This window comes from Podarcis liolepis, assembly GCF_965112155.1.
Source record: "Podarcis liolepis genome assembly, chromosome: 13".
NCBI lineage: Eukaryota > Metazoa > Chordata > Lepidosauria > Squamata > Lacertidae > Podarcis > Podarcis liolepis.
Window position 1 is genome coordinate 20,132,847 of NC_139573.1, and position 21,764 is coordinate 20,154,610.

The window sequence follows — 21,764 nt, forward strand, 5'->3', positions numbered from 1 at the left end:
GCAGTTAATACAGCAAAAGGGGGCATTAGTAGTGTGAGACCAGGCCTTAAGAGAGAAATCTTTCCTGAGTGTTGGAGAAGGCCAGCAGCAGACCACAACCAGAAGGCCAATGAGACTGAGCCTCAAGAAGCAGAAAGAGCCTGGAATTTGGAGGAGGTGCTTGGGAAAAGTACAAGCTAATCTTCATTCCCTTTTCTGCTGGTTCAGAGCAAAGGTCAAGTCCAGCATTCTGTTCTGACAGTGGTCAAAGGCATGACTACAGGTTTTTGCCAGCCCTACCAGGAGATGCCGGGTGTCCAATCAGGGTCTTTTTGCAGAAAGTTAGAAAAAGACCAGAGTGGCCCACAGGTTGTGTATACGCCATACATTTAAATCAGATTGCTTCCCCAAAGAATCCTGGGAAGTGTAGCTTGCCTCTCACAGAGGTGCAATTCCCAGTCCCCTTAACAAACTACAGTTCCCAGGATTCTTTGGGGGAAGTCATGGGCTTTATGCGTGTATGGCGTATATACAGCCCCACTCTGAAATTCAGGTAAAAATTAAAACTGGCATTGGCTGTGATTCTCTAGGAATGTGGCGGTGCTGTATCTGGTGACATTTCTGTTATTGTTTTTATATATCTTGTGGAAGTTGAAAGCCAGCTCAAGCTTAGATGCTGATTAGGGCTGACATGGTGTGACCCCATTCTTTTCATATTTCTACAGGCACTTGCTGAGTCTTTCCTCTTCCTTAGAGTTCCATAAAGTCTATAAAGAAGAGGGCTCAGAGACAGGAAATAGGTTGAGAAATACACACACAGCCCACCAGTTCCTGTCAGCATTTGAAAGTGAATCTGTTTTCCACTCTCATTTCCAAGGCAACACATGTAGGGCTTTCACTATGGAGATGTTGTGAGCTAAACAGTACTTCACATCTTCATATATATTATGCTACCTATTACATTACAGTGGTACCTCGGGTTACAGACGCTTCAGGTTACAGACTCCGCTAACCCAGAAATAGTACCTCAGGTTAAGAATTTTGCTTCAGGATGAGAACAGAAATCATGTGCCAGCGGTGTGGCGGCAGCAGGAGGCCCCATTAGCTAAAGTGGTACCTCAGGTTAAGAACAGTTTCAGGTTAAGAACGAACCTCCGGAACGAATTAAGTACTTAACCCAAGGTACCACTGTACAAGGAAGGGAAACCTGTGAGCCTTCAGATGTTATTTGATTGCTGCTCCCATCCTCCCTGACTTTTGGTCCCACCTGCTAAACATTGGACAAGTGTAGTCTCTGCTGTCTTTTCAGCGCCTACTGAAGACTTTCCTCTTCCAGCAAGCCTTTTGAGTAGAGATCTTCCCCAGTCTGGATCTGTATAGGAATTGTTTTTAGATGTTTCTAGATGCCTACTTGTTTATTGCTTGTATGCTGCCCTGGGAGGAAGGGTAGAATGTAAAATAAAATAAACAATAATAGTAATAGTAGCTGGAGTCGAGCAACACCCTTGATAGAAGACCTGCAGTCAGGGTTTTTTATTATTATTATTCTAATTACTATATTTCCATGGTAATCCCACACAAATCTGCTTCTTTTAAACTCCATCTCCCAGGAGCACTTGTGGGGGGGGCGCTTCAGGCTCATCTCCCACCATGCCACACACATCTGTTTCGTTTCCCCCTAAAAGGTGGGAAGTTTGAGAGTTGCGCGCTATTACGGTACATCCGTAATTGGCAACGTAGGGCTAATGATTTGTACTGCAATCTCCGAGACAAAGCAGCCAGGGCTTTTCGCCGCATAGTTGCTGCTCTCCGCCTGCAATCCGGACCAGGGTCTGGTTTCTTCTCCTCGTGGTTTTAACGGCATAAACAAGTGCCCCCGCTTTCCATCTCCACCCGCACTTCTTAGGTTGTGCTTTTCGCATTTTCCCCTAGGATTTGGGTGTATATATGTGTGTGTGTGTGTGTGGAAATAACCTCCTAGTCGTTAAAACTACAACTCCCACAATTCCGTGCCGTTGGCCATGCCGTGCGGGGCTGATGGGAATTGCAGTCCGACGGAATGTCTGGAAGCCCCCGACGTGTGGAGGACTGCACTTCCCGTCATGCCGCGCGGCAGCCGTTCCCTTTCCCACATCCTCCGCCCTGTCGCTGCTGCTGTTGAAGCTGCCGCCGCCCCCTCCCCTCTCGCTTCCGATACGGAAGCCGAGAGGCGCCGACGCCGCCGCTGCTGCTGCTTTTCAGCCCAGAGCTAGAGCTGGGCCGGGAGGGCCGCCCAGCCGGGCTGGCGGCGGCAGCAGCGGCAGGAGGGGGAAAATGGCGGCGCCGCTGCTGTCCCTCTCCGAGGGGGAAGGAGCCCGGGCGCGGCGGCGAGAGCAGCTCCGAGCCTGGGCGGAGGCCGAGGCGGCGGCGGCAGCAGCAGCGGCTGCTTCTCTGTGCCCGGCCCCGCCTCCTCCGGGGCTGCCGGTGGCGGCCGAGAGCGAGGCTGTGCCCGCGGCGGGGATGGGTTCCGGGTCCGGGCTTCGGCCCCGCGCCGTCCGCTTCGAGGCGGCCGCCGAGTTCCTGGCCTGCTGCGCCGGGGCCGAGCTGGAAGCGGCGCGCGAGATGCTCAGCGCCGACCCGGGCGCCGTGAACGGGACCAACGCGGACGGCATCAGCGCCCTCCACCAGGTACGCGGCGCCCCGATGGCAGCTCCCTGCCTCCCTCTCCCTACTTTTGCCTTCCTCCCATTAAGCTTTTTTCTCTCCTTTCCCCTGGCCGAAATAAGCGACAGGATTTCAAATCTGGAATCGTAACCCCCAGCAGAAAAGGGTGCCTCTGAACGTGCGCAGAGTGTCTCCCCCCCCCCTCGTTTGAGACGTGTGAAGCAGCCTTCCCCCAACTTGGTGCACGTCAGGCGTCTTAGACTGCAGCGAGCATCAGCCCTGGCTGGCATGGTTAATTATCGGGGTGATGGAAACTGGAGTCCAACAACTATAGGGCCAAAGTTTGGGAGAGGCTGGTGTAGAAAGTCCTCTGCCTGCAGCCCCGGCTTTGGTATAACTAATGTCAAGGCTTGGCTTAGAGTTATATGATGAGAGTACTTCTGAGCATCTAAGAAATGCTCCCCAGCCCTTATTTCACTGTTGCCAAGGCCTGGCTGTGAAGTGTATAGGGATGGCCTCTGAGCATCTGCAGAGTATGTATTCTCTGCCATTAAGCCGCTGCAACCAGCTCCACCCTATCTCTCTCTACGCATACACACAGGCTCATGTGAAGTTAGAAGGATCTGTTCCCTTTTATCAGCTAATGGTTGGGTAGGTTTGAACCCCAACAGCTCTCTGTAAGATGAATGCTGCTCCAGGTCCATGCACAAAAAATTGCATTATATGAGGCTAGCAGTTGTGAAATTAAAATGAAGGTTTGATGATCCCCCAGTTTGGCATGTGATTACGGCTAAAGAACGCTTTGCATGATAAATGTTAATGTAGCAGCTACCCAGTAAATCGAATTTGCACTGCCTGTGGAAACATCCTCTGGGAGGTTTGTAAAGCACATCTCAATCACTTCTGGCCTGAGATTGCTCTCGGTCGCTAGATTAATTGATTAATTATATGGTACACACATACATTCTGCATTTATACTAAGTCGCAACAGTGACCGTTCTCTCTGTCACGAAAGTGCCTGTCTTGGCTGGCAGCCATTGTCCCAGGGTTCTCGGGTCCAGTTTATTCTCACAGCAGATGTCAAAAATTCTGTGCCAAATTCCATGTATCAGTAAGATTGTGCTGATGATACAGGTGCTGTAGTGCTTTCCCTGAAAAACATCCCTGGTTCAAACTTCAGCAATTTCAGGTGGAATTTGGAAAGACTGCTGTTTGAAACCTTGAAGAGCAGCTTCCAGTTTAGACATTACTGAGCAGGATGGACCAATTGTCTGAATAGATATTAGGCAGCTTCCTATGTTCCTTCTTAATATAATTCCACCTTTCACCTAGTGATGTAAGTCACTTCCAGTGTGCAAAGTTGAGCTGCTAGTTCCATCACCATCATATAGAGATCAAATGCCACCATCTCTTATTCTTTTACTGGATAAATGATAACACAGCTCAGAAACCTTGCTATGTTTGTAAGCATAAATAGAAAGGGTGGAAAAAACCTATTTTCTACCGCACTTTAACAGCTACCAGTCTGCTCGTAGGACTTTGGAAACACCTAACTGCAGGCTGTTGTTCTGAGAATGGTATATCCGGTGTGAATAGATACTGTAGAGTATATGGGTAAAAATTGTAGGAGAGGGAAGCAACAGTGAGCCTACTGTAGTTGTGTGCTGTAAACCTCCAAGCCAGACTGAAGACTTGGATGATGCCTTCCTACAGCAGATTACCAAACATTGAAAAAGGGGGGATACAGTAGTCATAGGAGACTTCAACTACCCCAATATCTATTGGAACTCAAACTCTGCCAATAATGTAAGGTCCAACAAATTCCTGTGTTGCCTCATTGACAATTTCATTTCCCAGTAGGTAGAAGAAGCAAGAAGGGGGTTATCTATTTTGGACCTTTTCCTCACCAACAGTGGGGAACTGATCAATGAAGTGGAAATACAGGAAATCTAGGGAGGAAGAGATTGTGGCCTCTTGGGTTTCATGATACAGAGGCAAGGAAAAGCTGAGTGTAGTCAGACATGCATTTGGGACTTCAGATTTCAGAAAGTTTAAGGAACTGCTGGGTGAGATACTACAATCAGAAATTCTCAAAAGAAAGTGAGTCCAAGGTGGATGGGGGTGAAATATTGAAGGCACATGTGCAGACAATTCCAGCAAGAAAGAAATGTAACTAAAGAAATGGATGTGACTGCATAAGGAGTTTACTGATGAGCTGAGATTTAAGAAGGGCATGTCTAAGAAATGGGAGGAAGGAGAAGTTGCAATAGAGGAGTATACACAAGTATCCAACAGTTGCAGGGTGAATGTCAGGTGGGCCCAAGCTCAGAATGAGCTCCAGCTTTCATGAGAGATTGAAAATAATAATAAAAATGTTTCTTCAGCTAAGTTCAAAACAAGAGGAAAACAAGCAAGTGGTAGGTCCTTTGCATGAGAAATGCTGTTGAGTGGCAAAGAGAAGAAGGAACTGCTCAGCACCTACTTTTCTTTGTCTTCACCCAAAAATAAAGCAGTGCCCAACCTGGTAATGGCAGAATAAATATTTACAGGTATCCAGGGGAATGACTGCGTGCAAGCCTGTCTCCTGTGCTTGACACTGTAAATCAGCCTTTGCCAACTGTTGTGCCCTATATATGTTTTTGGAAGGCACCAGGTTGTGCCTCTGAATACCAGTTGCTGGGAATTGGCGCTGGACTGAGTGCTGTTGTGCTCCATGTCCAGCTTGCAGGCCTCCCATGGGGGCATATGGTTGGCCACTGTGAGAACAGGTTGCTGGACTAGAACCATTGGCCTGATTCACCAGGTTCATATTACATTGAGGTTAGCGGAATATCCTGTATGAACGCTTCGTGGTTTATGAATGGTTTGGTCACACCCAACGACCAAACCACGGTGTGGCCATCCAGATGTTGCTTTGGTGTCATGCCTTCCCTCCTTCCCCTTGTAGTTCTCTCCATCGCTACTTGGTCCAGCCAAAATGTATCTGCCGTTTTCAGATGAAATGGCAAGCCATGCTGTGCCTGAACCAGGAAGTGAGGGAGGGAATTTTAACTGCAGGGAGGCAGTGCGAGTCCAAGGCACGGTTCCAGTGTGTTAATTGAGCCTTGCGTATGCTCAGAAGTAAATCCCACTGTGCTCATTGGGACTTACTCCCTAGTAAGCGTGTTTCAAGATTGCAGCCTTAGTCTTGGTGTTATTCTGTTGGCTGCGTGGATGCATTATGCCCCCTTTCTTTGCAGTTCCCACCGGATTTATCATCCACAAAGTATGCACAGTATAGCTGTGTGTGGAAGATCAGTTATGCCTGAACCACATTTCCCTTTCCTGGGTTTCTCATTAGGAGGCTCTGGGCTCTGCTGTCCCCTTCCATGCTCTTCTCCCGCCCCACATACACATTCCTGGATAATTTTCCATTACTTCATTCTCTTGATGCTGCTTGGCTCTTTGCCCTGGTCCCCATCCTCCCGCCATCTCCAAACACCAGTCTGTCAAACTCTGGCAGAGCGGGTGGTGGTGAAAGGAATGAGTCCTGGTCTAGGGAGAAGATGCAGCTTCTGCCCATGTGAGGGGTTCTACCTTAGGATTTAGAACTAATCGGGGGGCGGGGAGGTAAAGGTAAAGGACCTCTGACAGTTAAGTCCAGTCGCAGACGACTCTGGGGTTGCGGTGCTCATCTCGCTTTACAGGCTGAGGGAGCCGGCGTTTGTCCGCAGACAGTTTTTCTGGGTCATGTGGCCAGCATGACTAAGTTGCTTCTGGTGAAACCAGAGCAGCACACGGAAACGCCGTTTACCTTCCCACCGGAGCGGTACCTATTTATCTACAGTGGTACCTCGGGTTACAGCTCTTCAAGTTACAGACTCCGCTAACCCAGAAATAGTACCTCAGGTTAAGAACTTTGCTTCAGGATGAGAACAGAAATCATGCGGCGGCGGAAGCAGGAAGCCCCATTAGCTAAAGTGGTACCTCAGGTTAAGAACAGACCTCCAGAACGAATTAAGTTCTTAACCTGAGGTACCACTGTACTTGCACTTTGACGTGCTTTCGAACTGCTAGGTTGGCAGGAGCTGGGACCGAGCAATGGGAGCTCACCCTGTTGCGGGGATTCGAACTTCCGACCTTCCGATCAGTAAGTCGTAGGCTCAGTGGTTTATACCACAGCGCCACCCGGGTCCCTAATGGGGGAAGCCGCCAGCAAATGGGTTGCTAAGCCTTTCAGAAATGGTTTTGATTTGGAGCAGATCTCCAAGCCACAGAGGCACTTAACATACTAAGATTTCCGCAGGTGGCTTTGCAGAGATTGGCCTCACTTAATCCTGCTTCAAAATAGAAATATGGAGATGTGATAGAAGTGAGTTGAGATGTGAGGGTACTGAAGCACTTTGAAGATTGAAAGTTTGTGCATCCCACAGTTATGGAATTGCGGGGGCTGGAACTGGCTTCCTTTAAAAACACACACACAAATGAAACTTTCTAGTCTTTAACATTGTGAAATTTCAGAAAGCAGTGGGAAGGTTCAGGAGGGTTTCCTGTGGTGTTGGAGTAGTTCTTCGGTATTCTTTTTTTATAGCTCTTCGCTTCTCCCTGTGACCAGCTTGAAGCAAGATAAGTGATGTACTACGTTCAAACCTGTTTATTTTCCGCCAATTTCATTTATACAGTTTGAGGAATCCACATTTTCCTAGGAGCAGCACTCGATTTAACTTTGCATTGAAACTTTTTCTTAAAAGCAAACTCTTGAGTAATCACTGTGTGGAATCTTTTATATAAAAAAGAGCCTGTGTATTGTAGTCTAGTGGTTAGAGTGTCTGACTAGGACCTGGAAGCTCTGAGTCCAAATCCCCACTTTGTCATGAAGCTCATTGGGTGACCTTAGGCCTGTCATACTCTCCCAGTGGTAAAGGATGAAGGGGCGGGGAGAACAACATTCATCTTATACCTATGGGCGCTCTCTTCATTAACCATTCAGTTCCCAGGTATCTTTAGTGCAGGGCTGGGGAATGTGCAGTCCCTCCAGTGTCATTGGACTCCAACTCCCATCAGTCTCAGCTAGTGTGGACAGTGGTTCAGCATGATGGGAACTGGAGCCCAAGAACATCTAGAGGGCCACAGGTTCCCCATCCTTCTTCTAACAGCTACATACGGCCATCCGTATTTATGGTCAGCTGTCTTCCGGTTGGCCCCCACAACAGGAAACATTTGCATGAAAGCAAAACACATGTTTTATTTGTCCAGGCGTTGGGGTCATAGGTGGCAGTGATTTTAGTAAGGTGGCAGTGGTTTCAATATGATGGCATTACAGATAATTGTCAATGCTAAGCTTAGTCAAAGTTGCTGCAATCCTTTGGTTTTTAATTAATGGCTTTAACATTGTATTCTTACTGTGTGCATGAACCAATGTAGCGGTCCATAAACTGAACAGGTTTAGGTTGTTAGCTGGAGGTGGAGCATAAAACCAACTGACTATCAAACAAACAAATAAAAGACATAGGTAGGGTTTATCTATTTGTTTCATAATGCCTGGCTGGAGAATGGGGCACCCGTGGCCCCACTGAACTGCTGCTGTCTTCTCGTTTTCTAAGCTGAACCAAGAGCCTTGTCTTCTAGCTGCCTCCCACTTGGCTTCGAGTCCTCTTGTTTCTTTGCAAACCCGTGAGTCCTCCGCTCGCCTTATGTTCCCAGAGTTATCCTTGTGCCTGTCCTCACTGCCGGGTTGTGCCTCTGATGCTCCTCTGGCTTCTGGCCAGGGCAGAATTTGGAACGGCCCAAACTTACTCTACCACGTTCTGAGAACGGCAGGGAGCGTGGTGGATTTTGAAGCCTGTTTCTGCAACGTGTTTTCCCTGGATTTTGGAAAGGAAAAAATAAGCCTGGGAGTTGGATGCGGGACCAGTTTCCAAGGTGTAGCCATAAATAGGCAGCACGACAGGCAGGCATGGGATTCTTAAGTTTTTTGTTTTGTTTATTTATCTTATGTTCTGCTCAGAAGAGGGAATGGGAAAGGAGAAGAGAACAAGGGCAGGAGACTCTCCTTCGTTGCAGACCTGCCGTGGGTTAGATAACTGGCTTTCGCTCAGGCTAGTAGATGTCAAGGAATAAATCTCAAAAAGGGTCGCAGGGACTCCAAAAAAAAATTGATATAAAAGGTGGTTCATGACTAAACACAACAAATCTACATGTAAAACGGATATAGATAGATGTGCACACATGAGTGATGGCCACTGTCGCGTAACAACGACAACAATTTCTCCAAACACCTCATGTGGTTAGACAATATCTCCTGGGTTGCATCCTGTTTCATACCTCGCCAGAACAAAAATGGAGAATTTTGCACAGATGGCCGCTGTAGAACCCCTTATGGCCTCTTGTTTGATTTTTTTCAAAATTATGTAAATCTTGCTCATTTGGTATAGCTCTGCCACAAGTGCTTAACTGTCTTCTAAGTACTTAGAAATGAGAGAGTATCAGATTAGGTTTTCCTAATGTGTTAGAAGAATCCTCAGTGCAAAGGCAGAGAGGCTAATGCATTCAGATATACCAACAATATCATCAAAATTCAGAAGACCCTACACATCTTATGCCATAGAGGGCCTTTCATCAGGGAACTATTCGTATATTTAGATTCTAAATATGAATATTTCTTTGACGAAGGGCTTTTGGAAGGTACAGTTTTCGGAACAAACAAGTTTAAATAAAAGTCAGCTCCCCTCTGAATTCCAAAGAATGTACCTTCTAAATATACATGGTTCCCTTGACTTTTCTCAGGTGGGGGCTGCTGGTGAGAGGAGAGACTTGGGGTGTGGCAGAGACTTGGCCACGGTTTACCTCCGTGTTGCCTCTCATGGTTCCACTGGGGTTAAAGTGGAGGTGCAGAGCTTGCGAAGGAGGATTCCTGAACTCATTGCGAAGAAGCAGGGCCTAACAAGGAGAAATGTAGCTCTTTCGCAGCACAGCCAGTCAGGGAATGTTTCCGAAGAGCTTCAGCCAACACCAGCCGGTCTCTCTTGTTTGTGGAAAATGAAATCTTTGCATTCCAGGCAGTGGCTATTAATATCAGTGCTCGGCTGGTTGGGTGAAACAGCCGGCATCTTTCTCCATGCCTAGTAACTCCTTCCCTAGTTGCACCCAGGCTGCGGGCAAGGATGACGGCATGGGGTCTCCTTTGTCCCAAAGCCCATGCAATGAAGGGTGGGAGCAGGGAGAAATTCCAGTGCGTCCCTTTCTCTTCAGAGGGATCCAGTCATAAGTCCAGAGTGGGTGCAGTTTGAACCAGGGTTCACCCCAACCCAGCCTTGGAGCCCAATTTGAACACAGTGATTAAACACAGTGATTATCCTGGATAAATGGTTTGAGAATTTTAAAAGCAACAGGCTAGATCAAGGGTAAGGTGTAAAGGTAAAGGACCCCTGACAGTTAGGTCCAGTTGCAGACGATTCTGGGGTTGCGGTGCTCATCTCGCTTTACAGGCCGAGGGAGCCAGCATTTGTCCGCAGACAGTTTTTCCAGGTCAGGTGGCCAGCATGACTAAGCTGCTTCTGGCAAAACCAGAGCAGCACATGGAAACGCCATTTACCTTCCCGCCGGAGCAGTACCTATTTATCCACTTGCACTTTTTTGGGTGTGCTTTCAAACTACTAGGTTGGCAGGAGCAGGGACCGAGCAACGGGAGCTCACCCCGTCGCAGGGATTCGAACCGCCAACCTTCTGATCGGCAAGCCCAAAAGGCTCAGTGGTTTAGACTACAGCGCCACCCGTGTCCCAGATCAAGGGTAGTCGACCTGATATCTGCCCAATGTTGCTGGACTACAGCTGCCATCATCCCTGACCATTGACCATCCTAGCTGGGACTGATGGGAGTTGGAGTCCCAACAACTTCTGGAGAGCAGTACGTTTGCTGACCTTAAGCTAGATTGTGTGATTTGTCTCTTGTGTGTCTTTTCTTTCTCACACTAGCAAATGCAGGCTGTCAGGGAGGGACCATTTCTCTTTTCTTTTTTTTAACTGCTTTATTGGTTTTAAAATTGTATAACACAAATAGTCAATAGATGTTAAAGACAAAGTAAAAATAAACAAACATTCATTCCATAGTTGATATTTGTTGTGTACATCAATTTGCGAATAGATTCGGCATGACCTCCGATCTCACCATTGTGTTCCCAAATTACATTCTTTATCTTCTCTACGTTATTCTAATTACTTTAAATTTATAAAGTTGTCCTATTACACGCAGAAACTCAGTCAAGACCTTCCAATGGATTGATATTTTGGCAGTGCTCTTTTAGGTAGACTGTATATATCCCACTCTGGTAAATTTTTCATCTGTAACGGCTCATAGTCTTGCTGATAGTCTCACTAGTTCAGCATACTCTCTCAATTTATTTTGCCAGTCTAGTTTGGATGGGATAACTTCTCCCTTCCAGCCTTTTGCGATTAGAATTCTGGCAGCTGCTGTGGCGTACATGAAAACTCTCCTGAACTTCTTTGAGATTTCGTTACCCATAATTCCTAGCAGGAAGGCTTCATGCTTTTTAGGTAAAGAGCGTTTAAACATTTTCTTAAGTTCGTTATAGGTCAGGCAAGTCCAAAGTCTGTTTTGGGGGCTTAATCTGGTCCCTGTGGGAGTTTATTTCCTGGGGTAAAATCCCCCCCCCCAAAAGCTCAGCACGCATTTTGGCCCTGACACATGTTCACTTCATCAAATCTGGCCCTCTTTGAAAAAAGTTTGGGCAGCCCAGATCATTTCCCAACACTCTCTGATCTTTTTACAGTTCCACCACATGTGGAACAATGTGCCTTCCGCCTCAGGGAGGGACCATTTCTCATTGGGTAGAGCACATGTGTTACCTGCATATCCGGTCTTCAGTTAAGGGATCAGATGGCGGGAGAAGCCTTACTCTGACTAGGATCCTAGAGAGCTGCTGTTAATCAGGGTAGTTGTTGTAGGTTAAATCAACTCTCTCCAAAGAACCTAGGAGTCTTTTTTCCCTAATACTTTTCTGAGAGGACTCTGGTGTCTGATCTCCCATTTTTCCATGCTTTCATTCACTTGGTGTTTCTCTTTTTTGAAAATAACTCAAGATGACCCAAATTCTTACTTCAAGGCTGCTCGATACGATACACCCACATAACTGTCGCTTGTTGCCTGAACCAGTTTTATTCTGCGTGGTCTCTTGACTGCAAATCCAAAGCCTGTTATTAAAGGCAGATGAAATCTAGCAGAAGCTGCTGCCTTCAATTCTGACGTCTTTTGTGTTGGAAGCAGAAAAGTAGCACAGCTGCATATTCCTGGCACTCGAAAAGACATCAAAGGCTCTTTGGTCCAAATTCTCTTCCTTTAGCAACGCCTCCTCCCCCCCCCCCAAAAAATAAACTACTGCTCAAAAGAGGCTGCAGGTCTCTGTGACACTTTTTTTGAGCGTGTGGAATCCTGCAACACATCTGCTGTTCGGCATAGAATGCAGATCCATGAGAATCTGAATTTAATCTTTTTGTTGTTGTTGGTTGACCACAAACTTGACATGAGCCAACAGTGTGACGTGGCAGCTAAAAAAGCCAATGCAATTCTGGGCTGCATCAATAGGAGTATAGCATCTAGATCAAGGGAAGTAAAAGTGCCACTGTATTCTGCTCTGGTCAGACCACACCTGGAGTACTGTGTCCAGTTCTGGGCACCACAGTTCAAGAAGGACACTGACAAATTGGAACGTGTCCAGAGGAGGGCAACCAAAATGGTCAAAGGCCTGGAAACGATGCCTTATGAGGAACGGCTAAGGGAGCTGGGCATGTTTAGCCTGGAGAAGAAGAGGTTAAGGGGTGATATGACAGCCATGTTCAAATATATAAAAGGATGTCATATAGAGGAGGGAGAAAGGTTGTTTTCTGCTGCTCCAGAGAAGCGGACACGGAGCAATGGATCCAAACTACAAGAAACAAGATTCCACCTAAACATTAGGAAGAACTTCCTGACAGTAAGAGCTGTTCGACAGTGGAATTTGCTGCCAAGGAGTGTGGTGTAGTCTCCTTCTTTGGAGGTCTTTAAGCAGAGGCTTGACAACCATATGTCAGGAGTGCTCTGATGGTGTTTCCTGCTTGCCGGGGGTTGGACTCGATGGCCCTTGTGGTCTCTTCCAACTCTATGATTCTATGAAAAAAGAAAAGCTGGTTGCCCCTTTGCATTTTTAGGTGGATGTAATGCTGCTCTCCTTTGCACATAATGCCACCAAATTATGGTTGATGCTACACAAAAAAGCATTGTTTGTGTGCTCCCTGATGCATTGTTTCATCTCTAATGTAATTATTTCAGCTTTGGCCCAAGCCACAGTTGGCATTTCACTCCGGTTCCCCAGTTAGAGTGCAGCCCAGTTGATTTTGTATCTGATCCAAGACAAACTGTGGTTCACTGTTGCATCCAAACCAGCAAACTGTGGCTTTCAATTGCAATTTAGAGGGCATGTACAAATCACAGTTTGCTGGTTGTGGTGTAACAGCAAAACATGGTTTGGCTTCTGGATCGAGCACACTGCCGTTATGGACTGTGCTGTGAGTGGGGAAGCTATGGTCCTTCTTTGGTCTTATCCATCTGCTCATGTGATATATCTCATTTCACTTTGCCCTGCCTACACTGGGGGACTTGTGCCGCCTAATGAGTGGAGAAGAGACACATTTTTCAAGAACTAGCAGCTCCTAACTTGTGCTAAACTGAAAGTCAAACGACCAACCACTCCCCTGTGCAATTTGTATAAAATACATCAAAACATTCTAAGCGGAACTCATGTTGCATAGAGACCAAGAGACTTAAACTATGAATCAGGAACCGCCTGGTTCGAATCTTGCATCTTGCAATGAACTTACTGGGTGCCCCCCCCCCATCTCAGCTTCAGTCCATCCATCTGTAACATGGGGCATTGTAATAAACTTACCTTGTCATAGGCAATGCACACGAATGGCTTTGAACTCTTGAAAGTGCTATGCCCATGTTTCCTGTAGTTTTTATTGCATGGCTGGGAAAAGCCACATCTCAGCTGGGCTGAGATGAAGTTGCCTTCAAATGAGCAACCAAGTGACAAATAGCATCTGCTGCTTATCCACTGCCGCCCTAGCACTGTGATACATTTCCCAAGCCAGGGAAATGTAATGCCAGAGTTTTGGTGGCTCCTGCAGCTTTCTCTCCCAACCGCTTAAGATTAGAAGGCACAGAGAGAGCAGTAAATAGCAGCCACACTTTTTGTGCATTTGAGAAAGGGAAGGGGGTGCTTGCTGTGTCTGTACTTTCCCAAGTGAAGTTTGGGAATGGGCTGCGTTGGCCTTCTCGGACCTGGGATGTGCATTTTAGCCAAACATGCATTTTGGAGACCCTCTTCAGAATTTCTTACCAGGTCTTGCTAGTGGCTCTGCTATAGTTCCCCTTATCTGACTGCATCCCATTAGGAGACCTGGCCCACTGGTTGAAGCCCAATGATGTCTGCACCCAGGTTGTAAGTCCAGTTGAACTTACAACCAAGTATTTAAAGGTTATTTTACCCGTGTATGACCAGCCTCCTGGAATATTGGAAAGACCTGCTTCCTGCCTCTTTAATTCAGGGGATGGGGATCCTGGGACTCTCCAGATGTTGCCCAGCTATGGCTCCTATCATCCCCGAAGAGTAATTTCAGCAGGGTGTACAGCTTGTCATGCAGAGATGAAAGAAGCAACATCTGTTAAATTCCCCCTTCTGCAAAGCAGTTGTTGGTTCAGAAGGTCTGCCCCCCCCCTTTGCATCTGGTCACCATCCCTCCATCTGTCCTCTTGGGAAAAGAGAAAAAGGGCAAACAGAAGCACTCTTCCTTCCTTTTTAAAGAGATGGTGATAACGCCGCCATGTGACTCGCTTATGGATCGCGGCAACGGGTGGGAGTGGGGCCTGGACACCAAAGGATATTCTACTCTCTTCCCCAAATGTTCAGCTTACTAGCTGCCGCCACCCGTTTTTCTCTTGAAAGTTTTTTTTGGGTGTGTTCACCTGTGGATAAGGAAAAGCATTAAGGCAGGATTCTCCCTCCTTGCTCAAGAAGCGCCGTATTTTTCGCTCTATAAGACGCACCAGACCATAAGACGCACCTAGTTTCTGGAGGAGGAAAACAAGAAGAAAAATATTCTGAATCTCAGAAGCCAGAACAACAAGAGGGATCGCTGCACAGCGAAAGCAGCGATCCCTCTTGCTGTTCTGGCTTCTGGGATAGCTGCGCAGTCTGCATTCGCTCCGTAAGACGCACATACATTTCCCTTTACTTTTTAGGAGGAAAAAAGTGAGCCTTATAGAGGAAAAAATACGGTAGCTGGATTCTCCTGCCTACCATTTGTGGTGGGGATGTTTGCAAAAGAATGCACAGGGTACAGGTCAGCACTGGGCCCTACATTATAAAATTAAATCATATTGTTCCCCTAACACAACTTAACTATTAACACATGAGACTACCTGTATTCGTGCAAATACCAGCGACTTTGTGGGCCATCCTGTTAGGCCTCCTGCCCAATGACAGCATTGTCTTTCCAGCCTCTCTTTGAAACCCTACATGGCCAGGAATTCATTGTGTGGCCTTCCTGAGCAGCTTGTTCCTGAGCTGCAATCCTCTTAGCATTAGGAAGCTTTTCTTGATGTTTACCTAAAACCTGCCTCCCTACCAGGAATTCTCCCCACCACCAATTGACATCGCATTTTGGAGCACTGAGCTGGTTTGAAGACTGTGCAGGCTCCCAGAATGTAGCTCACAGCTGCTTTGCTCTTGCCTTGCCTTTTTCACTGCAGTGCCAAGGCTTAGTTTAGCGTGCCGTCCGAATTGGGACTACCGGTTAAGCTCTCTCTTCATGGTTTGTCCTTGGCTACAGCTTATGGTTAGCGAGGAGAGAGCTTAACCGCGAATTCCAGCTCAGGCGACGCGCTAAGACGAACCTTGGCTCGGCTTAGCACAGCAGTTGAAAAGACCAGGAAGGGGGAAAGCGGCTGCAAGCTCTTCTTCTGAAGCCCATGCAAAGTTGCTAAGCCAGGGTTTGGTGGAGCCTGTTGTGCGAATCAGGCTGCCAATAGAGGTGGGGATTTTCCTGGGCGGGGGGGGGGATGAACTGGGAAGATTTTCTTATGCAAATTAGGATGGTTTGCATAGTATTTGTGTGTGTGTGGTTTGCATCAGATTTTTTTCTGATGCCAAGATTAGATTTAGCGTGCTTATCTTCTATCTGGTAAACAAAGCTTTAGAAAAAGTATCCACGTGTCACTTTTTTGTCCTAATACACCACAAACATTTGACCTGGAGTATCTGAGGAGAAATTAAACCACACTTTCTTCTTGTGGTTTGAATGTGGTATCATGTAGCAATTTGTATTGCAATACAGTACTTGTAAAAAAAATGCAATGGCAATCGGGTGTGCTTCCTATACATTGTTTGTTTAAATAGGAAAACAAAAGTGCTGAAAACTAATAAATTTTGGCAGCTGAAAGAACTTTGCCAGATATGCTCATTTTCATACTCACAAGGTATAATCACCTGGAAAACATTAAAAGCAGCTTTGAAGCTGACAAGCTTGCCTCGTATTTGTAGTTGTCATCCATTTACTGTTACTAATGAGCCTATGAAAAGGAAGGATTTTTATTGGCAGAAAAGTAAAGCACTGGGAGAGGAATTTTGAAAAAAGAAATCTGCCCAAACCATTGACTATAAAATTCCCAGGTGGCTGGGGTGTTATTTGGCCTACCATGTGGCAAATAAAAAGCTCTGAAGGGGTTTGTGGCATTCACTGCCCTTCTGCTAGGGGCTGCCAGCTTCAGTCATTGTCTGCATTGTCTAGGGGACAGTGGTGCAATGGGACATTTCCTTGTGGCACCAGGAAAGGAGGGCAAGGTGCTGCGTGGGGCAAGGGAGAACAATAGGGAACTGCTCTTTTTGCTCAGGGGAGCCAAGGTTCCTTAGGAACATGAGAAGCTGTGTTCCACCCACATCAAACCATTGGTCCATCTAGCTCTATATTGTCTACACTCTATGGTTTCAGACAGACAGGAGACTTTCCCAACATGGAGATGTCAGGTATTGAATTTGGGACCTTCTTTGTGCAGAGAACACTCTCTGCCACTGAGCTTTGGCCCTGTTGTGGAGGAGAGAGAAACGGGGAGCTGGGAGCTTCCTTGCGACAAGTCTTCTGTCTTTTCCAGGCCTGCATTGATGAGAACATGGAGGTGGTGGAATTTCTGGTGGCAAACGGAGCCGACGTGAACCAGGCTGACAATGAGGGCTGGACTCCGCTGCACGTTGCTGCTTCCTGCGGCTACATTGAGATTGCACAGTGAGTTTGGGGCTGCAGGGGAGACGGCCTTCCAAAACCATGCCAGCTCACGGATAACTTTATTGGCCTTGCAGTAGATAAACGCCTTTTGCCTGAAGTTATTACAGTAATAAATCCGCAGGCCGGTCTTTCAGTGCTTCTCACCTGGGGCTGAATGGCCTTCCCAACACAGGATAGCCAGATGCAGAAGGGGACAGGGCTCCTGTCCAGATTAGCAAGTGCCAGTCATCATGCACACAACTATCTAAGGCACGAGGAAGGTTGTGGAAGCCAAGTTGGTGGTCCTTTCTCCCCATCTGCATTTGAAAGGGAGGGAGGCTTACTGTCTGCATTCAGGAGGCAAGGGTGCAAAGGATTCCGGCGCTTGGCAACTGTCACCCCACGAGACGGGCTTTTGTGTGGCCTAATCCGGGATTGCAGGGGTGGGGGGTTAAATGGGCCCATGGATCTGACCCTGGGCATCACTGTCTGGCCCAGATACCTCTTGGACCACGGTGCCAACATCGCTGCAGTGAACAGCGACGGGGACGTGCCATTGGACATTGCGGAGGCTGACAACATGGAGGCCTTACTGCGTTCGGAGATTGGGAAGAGAGGTAAGGAGAGAGCAGGCTGCCGCGCATGGTGTAGCTCTGCTTCCTCTAATGCTCTGTCCCTCTGTAGACCCTTTCGGGGCTTCACCAGGCTTCTCCAACCAGCCCTCCAGGTTGCTGGGTTTCCCCCCTTCCTTAGGGGTCGGTGCTGCAGAAAGATTATAGAGTCAACTTTGCAGGTTTTCATACACCTCCCCACACACACACCCCAAATAGATTAATTAAATGGATCCTAGTTTACACCACAGGGTTGTAATATATGGCCCATCAAAATATTTTCTGCTTGGATTATTTACTGCAGACAGAGCGAAATGACGACTTCCAAAACCTGGCTCTGGGACAGTTTAAAAATACAGTGTCTACTAAGATTATATTTGCACATATTTGCTTACTGTACATGACATATTCTGCATCGAAACCCAGTGAAGGTTAAGGATGGGGAACCTGGGACTCCCCAGATGTTTCCAGACTACAACTCCCATCATTCCTGGCCATTGACCCATACTGCCTGGGGTTGATGGGAGTCGCAGTCCAGCCTCATCTGGAGGGCCACAGGTTCCCCATCCCTGAGCCATATGTGTATGATGTAATTGTGCCCTCAACCCATAATTACATCATGCACAAATTCCTCAAAACAATGATGACTACGTGTTTTTTTGGAAGAGGAAGGACTTTAAAAGTATCCAGTTGCTAGGATTCCTCGGCATCGTTAGGAGAAGACATATTTCTTCGCATCTCTCTGGTGCGGCCGCAGCTGTTCAGATTCATAGTCGTCGCCTTCTGGGCTCTCCCGTGACGCCTCCTTCTCCTTTTCAGGGATAGATGTAGAAGTAGCCAAGCGAGAGGAGGAGGAGGTGATGCTTCGTGACGCACGCCAGTGGATGAACGGTGGGAAAATCTCTGACGAGCCGCACCCCAAAACAGGGGCCACGGCCCTCCACGTGGCAGCTGCCAAAGGCTACATTGAGGTCATGAGGTGAGAGCCCGGTCCTTGATTCCCCCAGCCCCGAGGGACATCCATTCTGAGCACATAAAACCCTTTGATAAATCTCCTTTTGGAGCAGGAAATGGGATCCCGTGTCTCCCTCTCACAGTTTTAAGCTAGATGTCAAACATCATAGAAGCACGTAGGTTTACAAAATGGCTGCCAACATCACACCTCAGGTTCCTATTTGCCTCAACAGGTTTGGGCACTTGCCATATCCACTCTCCCAGCCCAGGTGGTTAGTTGCGCCACTTCTTCTGATTTCCCCCCCCCCTCCTCCGTGCCTTGCCAAACATCCCCTGAGCAAAGGCGGGGCCTAGGGAAAAGCGTAGGCCAAGTCAGTGCCAGTCCCCACCCCAGCCTCCTGATGGTGACTCGGAGCCGATAAGAATCCAGGATATCAGCATCCTGCTCCCAGCCATCTTGCTTTGAGCATTTGGACCCCTCCCCTCAAAAAAGAAGAAAAGAAAAAGAGAGCTGACCCCAGCAGGTTTCCAGCAAGTTCCATCCACGCTGCTTCTCTAACTCACTCGCTCTTCCAAAAGTCCCAGTCTCCTGTCCCCCCTGTTCTTCCTTAACCTGCTCCCTGCCACAAGAACCTCAAATTCAGGAGAATTCTTGTCCCTCGATAATTTGGGACTCTTGAGTTCTGTATCTCTCCCCCCCCCAGCCCTCACAGAAGACCCTGTAGCTCTTGTATCCAGCACCATCTTTGCTCTGTCCCATCCAGAGTCTGCCTTTCCCCTCTTTTGTCTATTAATATCTAGTTTTCCCATAAGGCACCCTGCCGCAGTCCAGGAATCCCCTGACCACTTCTTTCTCTTGCCCTGTTGCAGGCTGCTCTTGCAGGCTGGATATGACCCCAATGTGCAGGACAAAGACGGCTGGGCACCCTTGCATGCGGCAGCCCACTGGGGAGTGGAAGAGGCCTGTCGCCTCCTGGCAGAGCACTTCTGCGACATGGAGGCGCTCAACAACGTGGTGAGAGCAAAGGAGGTGGCTGGTGGGTGGGTGGGTGTGTTGCAGAACCCGGGCTTCTTGTGGCTCCAGTTGGAAGAGCCCACACAGCAGGGCTGGAGAAGACGGTGTTGCCTGAGGCATTGGAAAGGCCCTGCCAGTCCGAGTAGGTTGGCTGGGCTAAGTGGCCCAGCACTCCAGCCCGGTCTCAGGCAATTTCATACGTTTGCAACTGTTCTTGGTGCAGAGGGGTTTCTAGGACAGCAAAATGAGGACCGTCGCCAGATTTTAAGGAAATCTTAATGGACTAGTGTCAAAGCATTCTGATGGGTCAGTTAATTGACTACATCTGCATACATTTTCTTTTGAATAAAAATATGGTTCTGAAGGAGGGCGAAACATCAGGTTGTTTTTAGATGGTGCGTTTCTGTGTCACTGTCACAGCTGATACCGCCATGGACGAGGCTTGCTCTCTTTCACGAGGTGAAGGGGAAATGCCTTTTCTGAAATGCCATCTGCATTTTTTATAATTGTGTCCTAAACAGGTTTTTTAAAATAAAATAAAATGTTGCCTCTTAAGGTTACAGAGCTTTTTGTTTTATTTTTTTAAAAAGAAACAGATTATTATTCTGCGTTGTTCAGTTAAAGATTTACAAAACCAAAACCCAAAGGGGGGAAGGAGATGTGGGAGGCTGGTTTTCTAAATCTGCTGACTGCAGCCACAAATAGAAGCTTGTGGATCCTGCAAAATGCTGGAGGAAGGACAGAGACCTGGAAAGGCTTGACTTGGTTGTGTGGTACGACAGAGGAGAACGTCTTGAAATGGCTGGGGATGTTTCTCCCATCTTCGAGGGTTCCCCCCCCCCTTAAGCTGTGAAAGGGTGGCCCCTTCTTTCTCATTCCCCTCCCCTCCAGATTATTTTCTGCAAGGGCTACCCCCTTGCTAAGAACCAGAAGCCCTCTGTTTGTACCTACCAAGGTGGGTTTATTTCCTCCCCTCATTGAAAACAGCAGCCAGTAATTCTAAGCAGGTGGGGAATCGAGTGTAACTCGTAGAAGCCCTGGATGTTGCTTTCTTCAGTGGGTGGGTGGGCTTGGAGGAGGGAGGGAGGGAGGCAGGACAGCTGGTAAGTTGAAGGAAGACGTATCTACACCAGAGGGAAGCTTCTTCACCCACCATGTTTCCCAGTTTTATTCTGATGGCAAACCGTGACGAAAGGAGCCCTTCTCAGCCCCAGCTGTTTCCTCCCCATCCTAGGGCCAGCGTCCCTGCGACCTTGCAGATGAGGATACTTTGGCTCTGCTCGAGGATCTCCAACGCAAGCAAATCGACGTGAGTGACTTTTCTTCTTACCCTTCTCTCCCCCCGCCCCCGTGTGTGGCAGATACAACAGAATCGGGACCGCTGCCTAGGGTCTGTGCAGAAAGCGTGTGGCGCGTGGAGCCCTCGCTCTTGTGTGGAGTTAGACAGCGTTTGAACGCCTTGTTTCTGGAATGGGAGGGAAACCTTGCAGGTGCCAATTTGAGGAGTTGGGCTGAGGGAGGAGCTGCTTTGGGGGGAGCTTGCAAGACCCCTAGTCCCAAATAGAAGCTGCTTGTGCCCCGTCATTGCTGCTGTCAGACCCATTAAGATGCAGTCGTACTGGTGGTATTGTGCTGTGTGCCTGCTTCACGAATGTCTCATGCTAAAACCTGAGGTACAAAAAGGTGTCCCTGGGCCAAAAAAACCCAGCCTCTTGACCCTTTTCACAGGCGGGTCCTTGTGGCTCCCACCGTCGGCACTTAGTCAGGCAGCGACGGAGGAAGAAGCTATTTGCTTCTTCCTCCGTCAGCTCCCTTAGGGCTGCTCACCTGGCACCTCACCTGATGAGTTTTAGGTGCCAGCTGAAGACATTTCATTTGCCCAGGTGCTTAATGAATAGTTGCAATTTATCTAGGACTCCCATCTTAACAGATGTTGTTGTGTGTGTGTGTGTATATATATGTGTGTGTTTACATAGAAGCATGTACACACAAACAATATTTTAAGAGGTTGTGTGCTAATTCAGTAAACTTCAGGGGTAATTTTTCTCCTGCCCCCCCCATCACCCTTTATTGGGTGCATTAGGACAGACAAAAGTTTCTTGCAATGGCTGACTAGACTCATCCAGACCTGTGTAACCTTTGCAATTTTAAAAAGACCATAATTCAGCACCAAGTGGAGCTGATTTCTGTGTTGGCTATGTATATGGCATGCAAATGAAGCAGCAGCCTATATTTTCTGTGTGTAACTGTTTCCTCTCATCATGGGGGCA

General features: G+C 47.7%; 1 protein-coding gene across 4 annotated transcripts in view; it reads left to right on the forward strand.

The window, feature by feature from the left end:
* Positions 1 to 2,001: 2,001 nt before the first annotated feature.
* Positions 2,002 to 21,764, forward strand: part of PPP1R12C (protein phosphatase 1 regulatory subunit 12C) — a 39,961-nt gene continuing 20,198 nt past the window's right edge. For all 4 annotated transcript variants that reach the window (XM_083471796.1, XM_083471798.1, XM_083471797.1 and 1 more), the window contains exons 1-6: positions 2,002 to 2,646; positions 16,805 to 16,935; positions 17,413 to 17,531; positions 18,345 to 18,504; positions 19,350 to 19,494; positions 20,729 to 20,803. In XM_083471796.1, the coding sequence (XP_083327922.1) occupies positions 2,017 to 2,646; positions 16,805 to 16,935; positions 17,413 to 17,531; positions 18,345 to 18,504; positions 19,350 to 19,494; positions 20,729 to 20,803 (1,260 nt within the window). In that variant the 5' untranslated portion in view covers positions 2,002 to 2,016. The remainder of the gene's footprint in view (positions 2,647 to 16,804; positions 16,936 to 17,412; positions 17,532 to 18,344; positions 18,505 to 19,349; positions 19,495 to 20,728; positions 20,804 to 21,764) is intronic.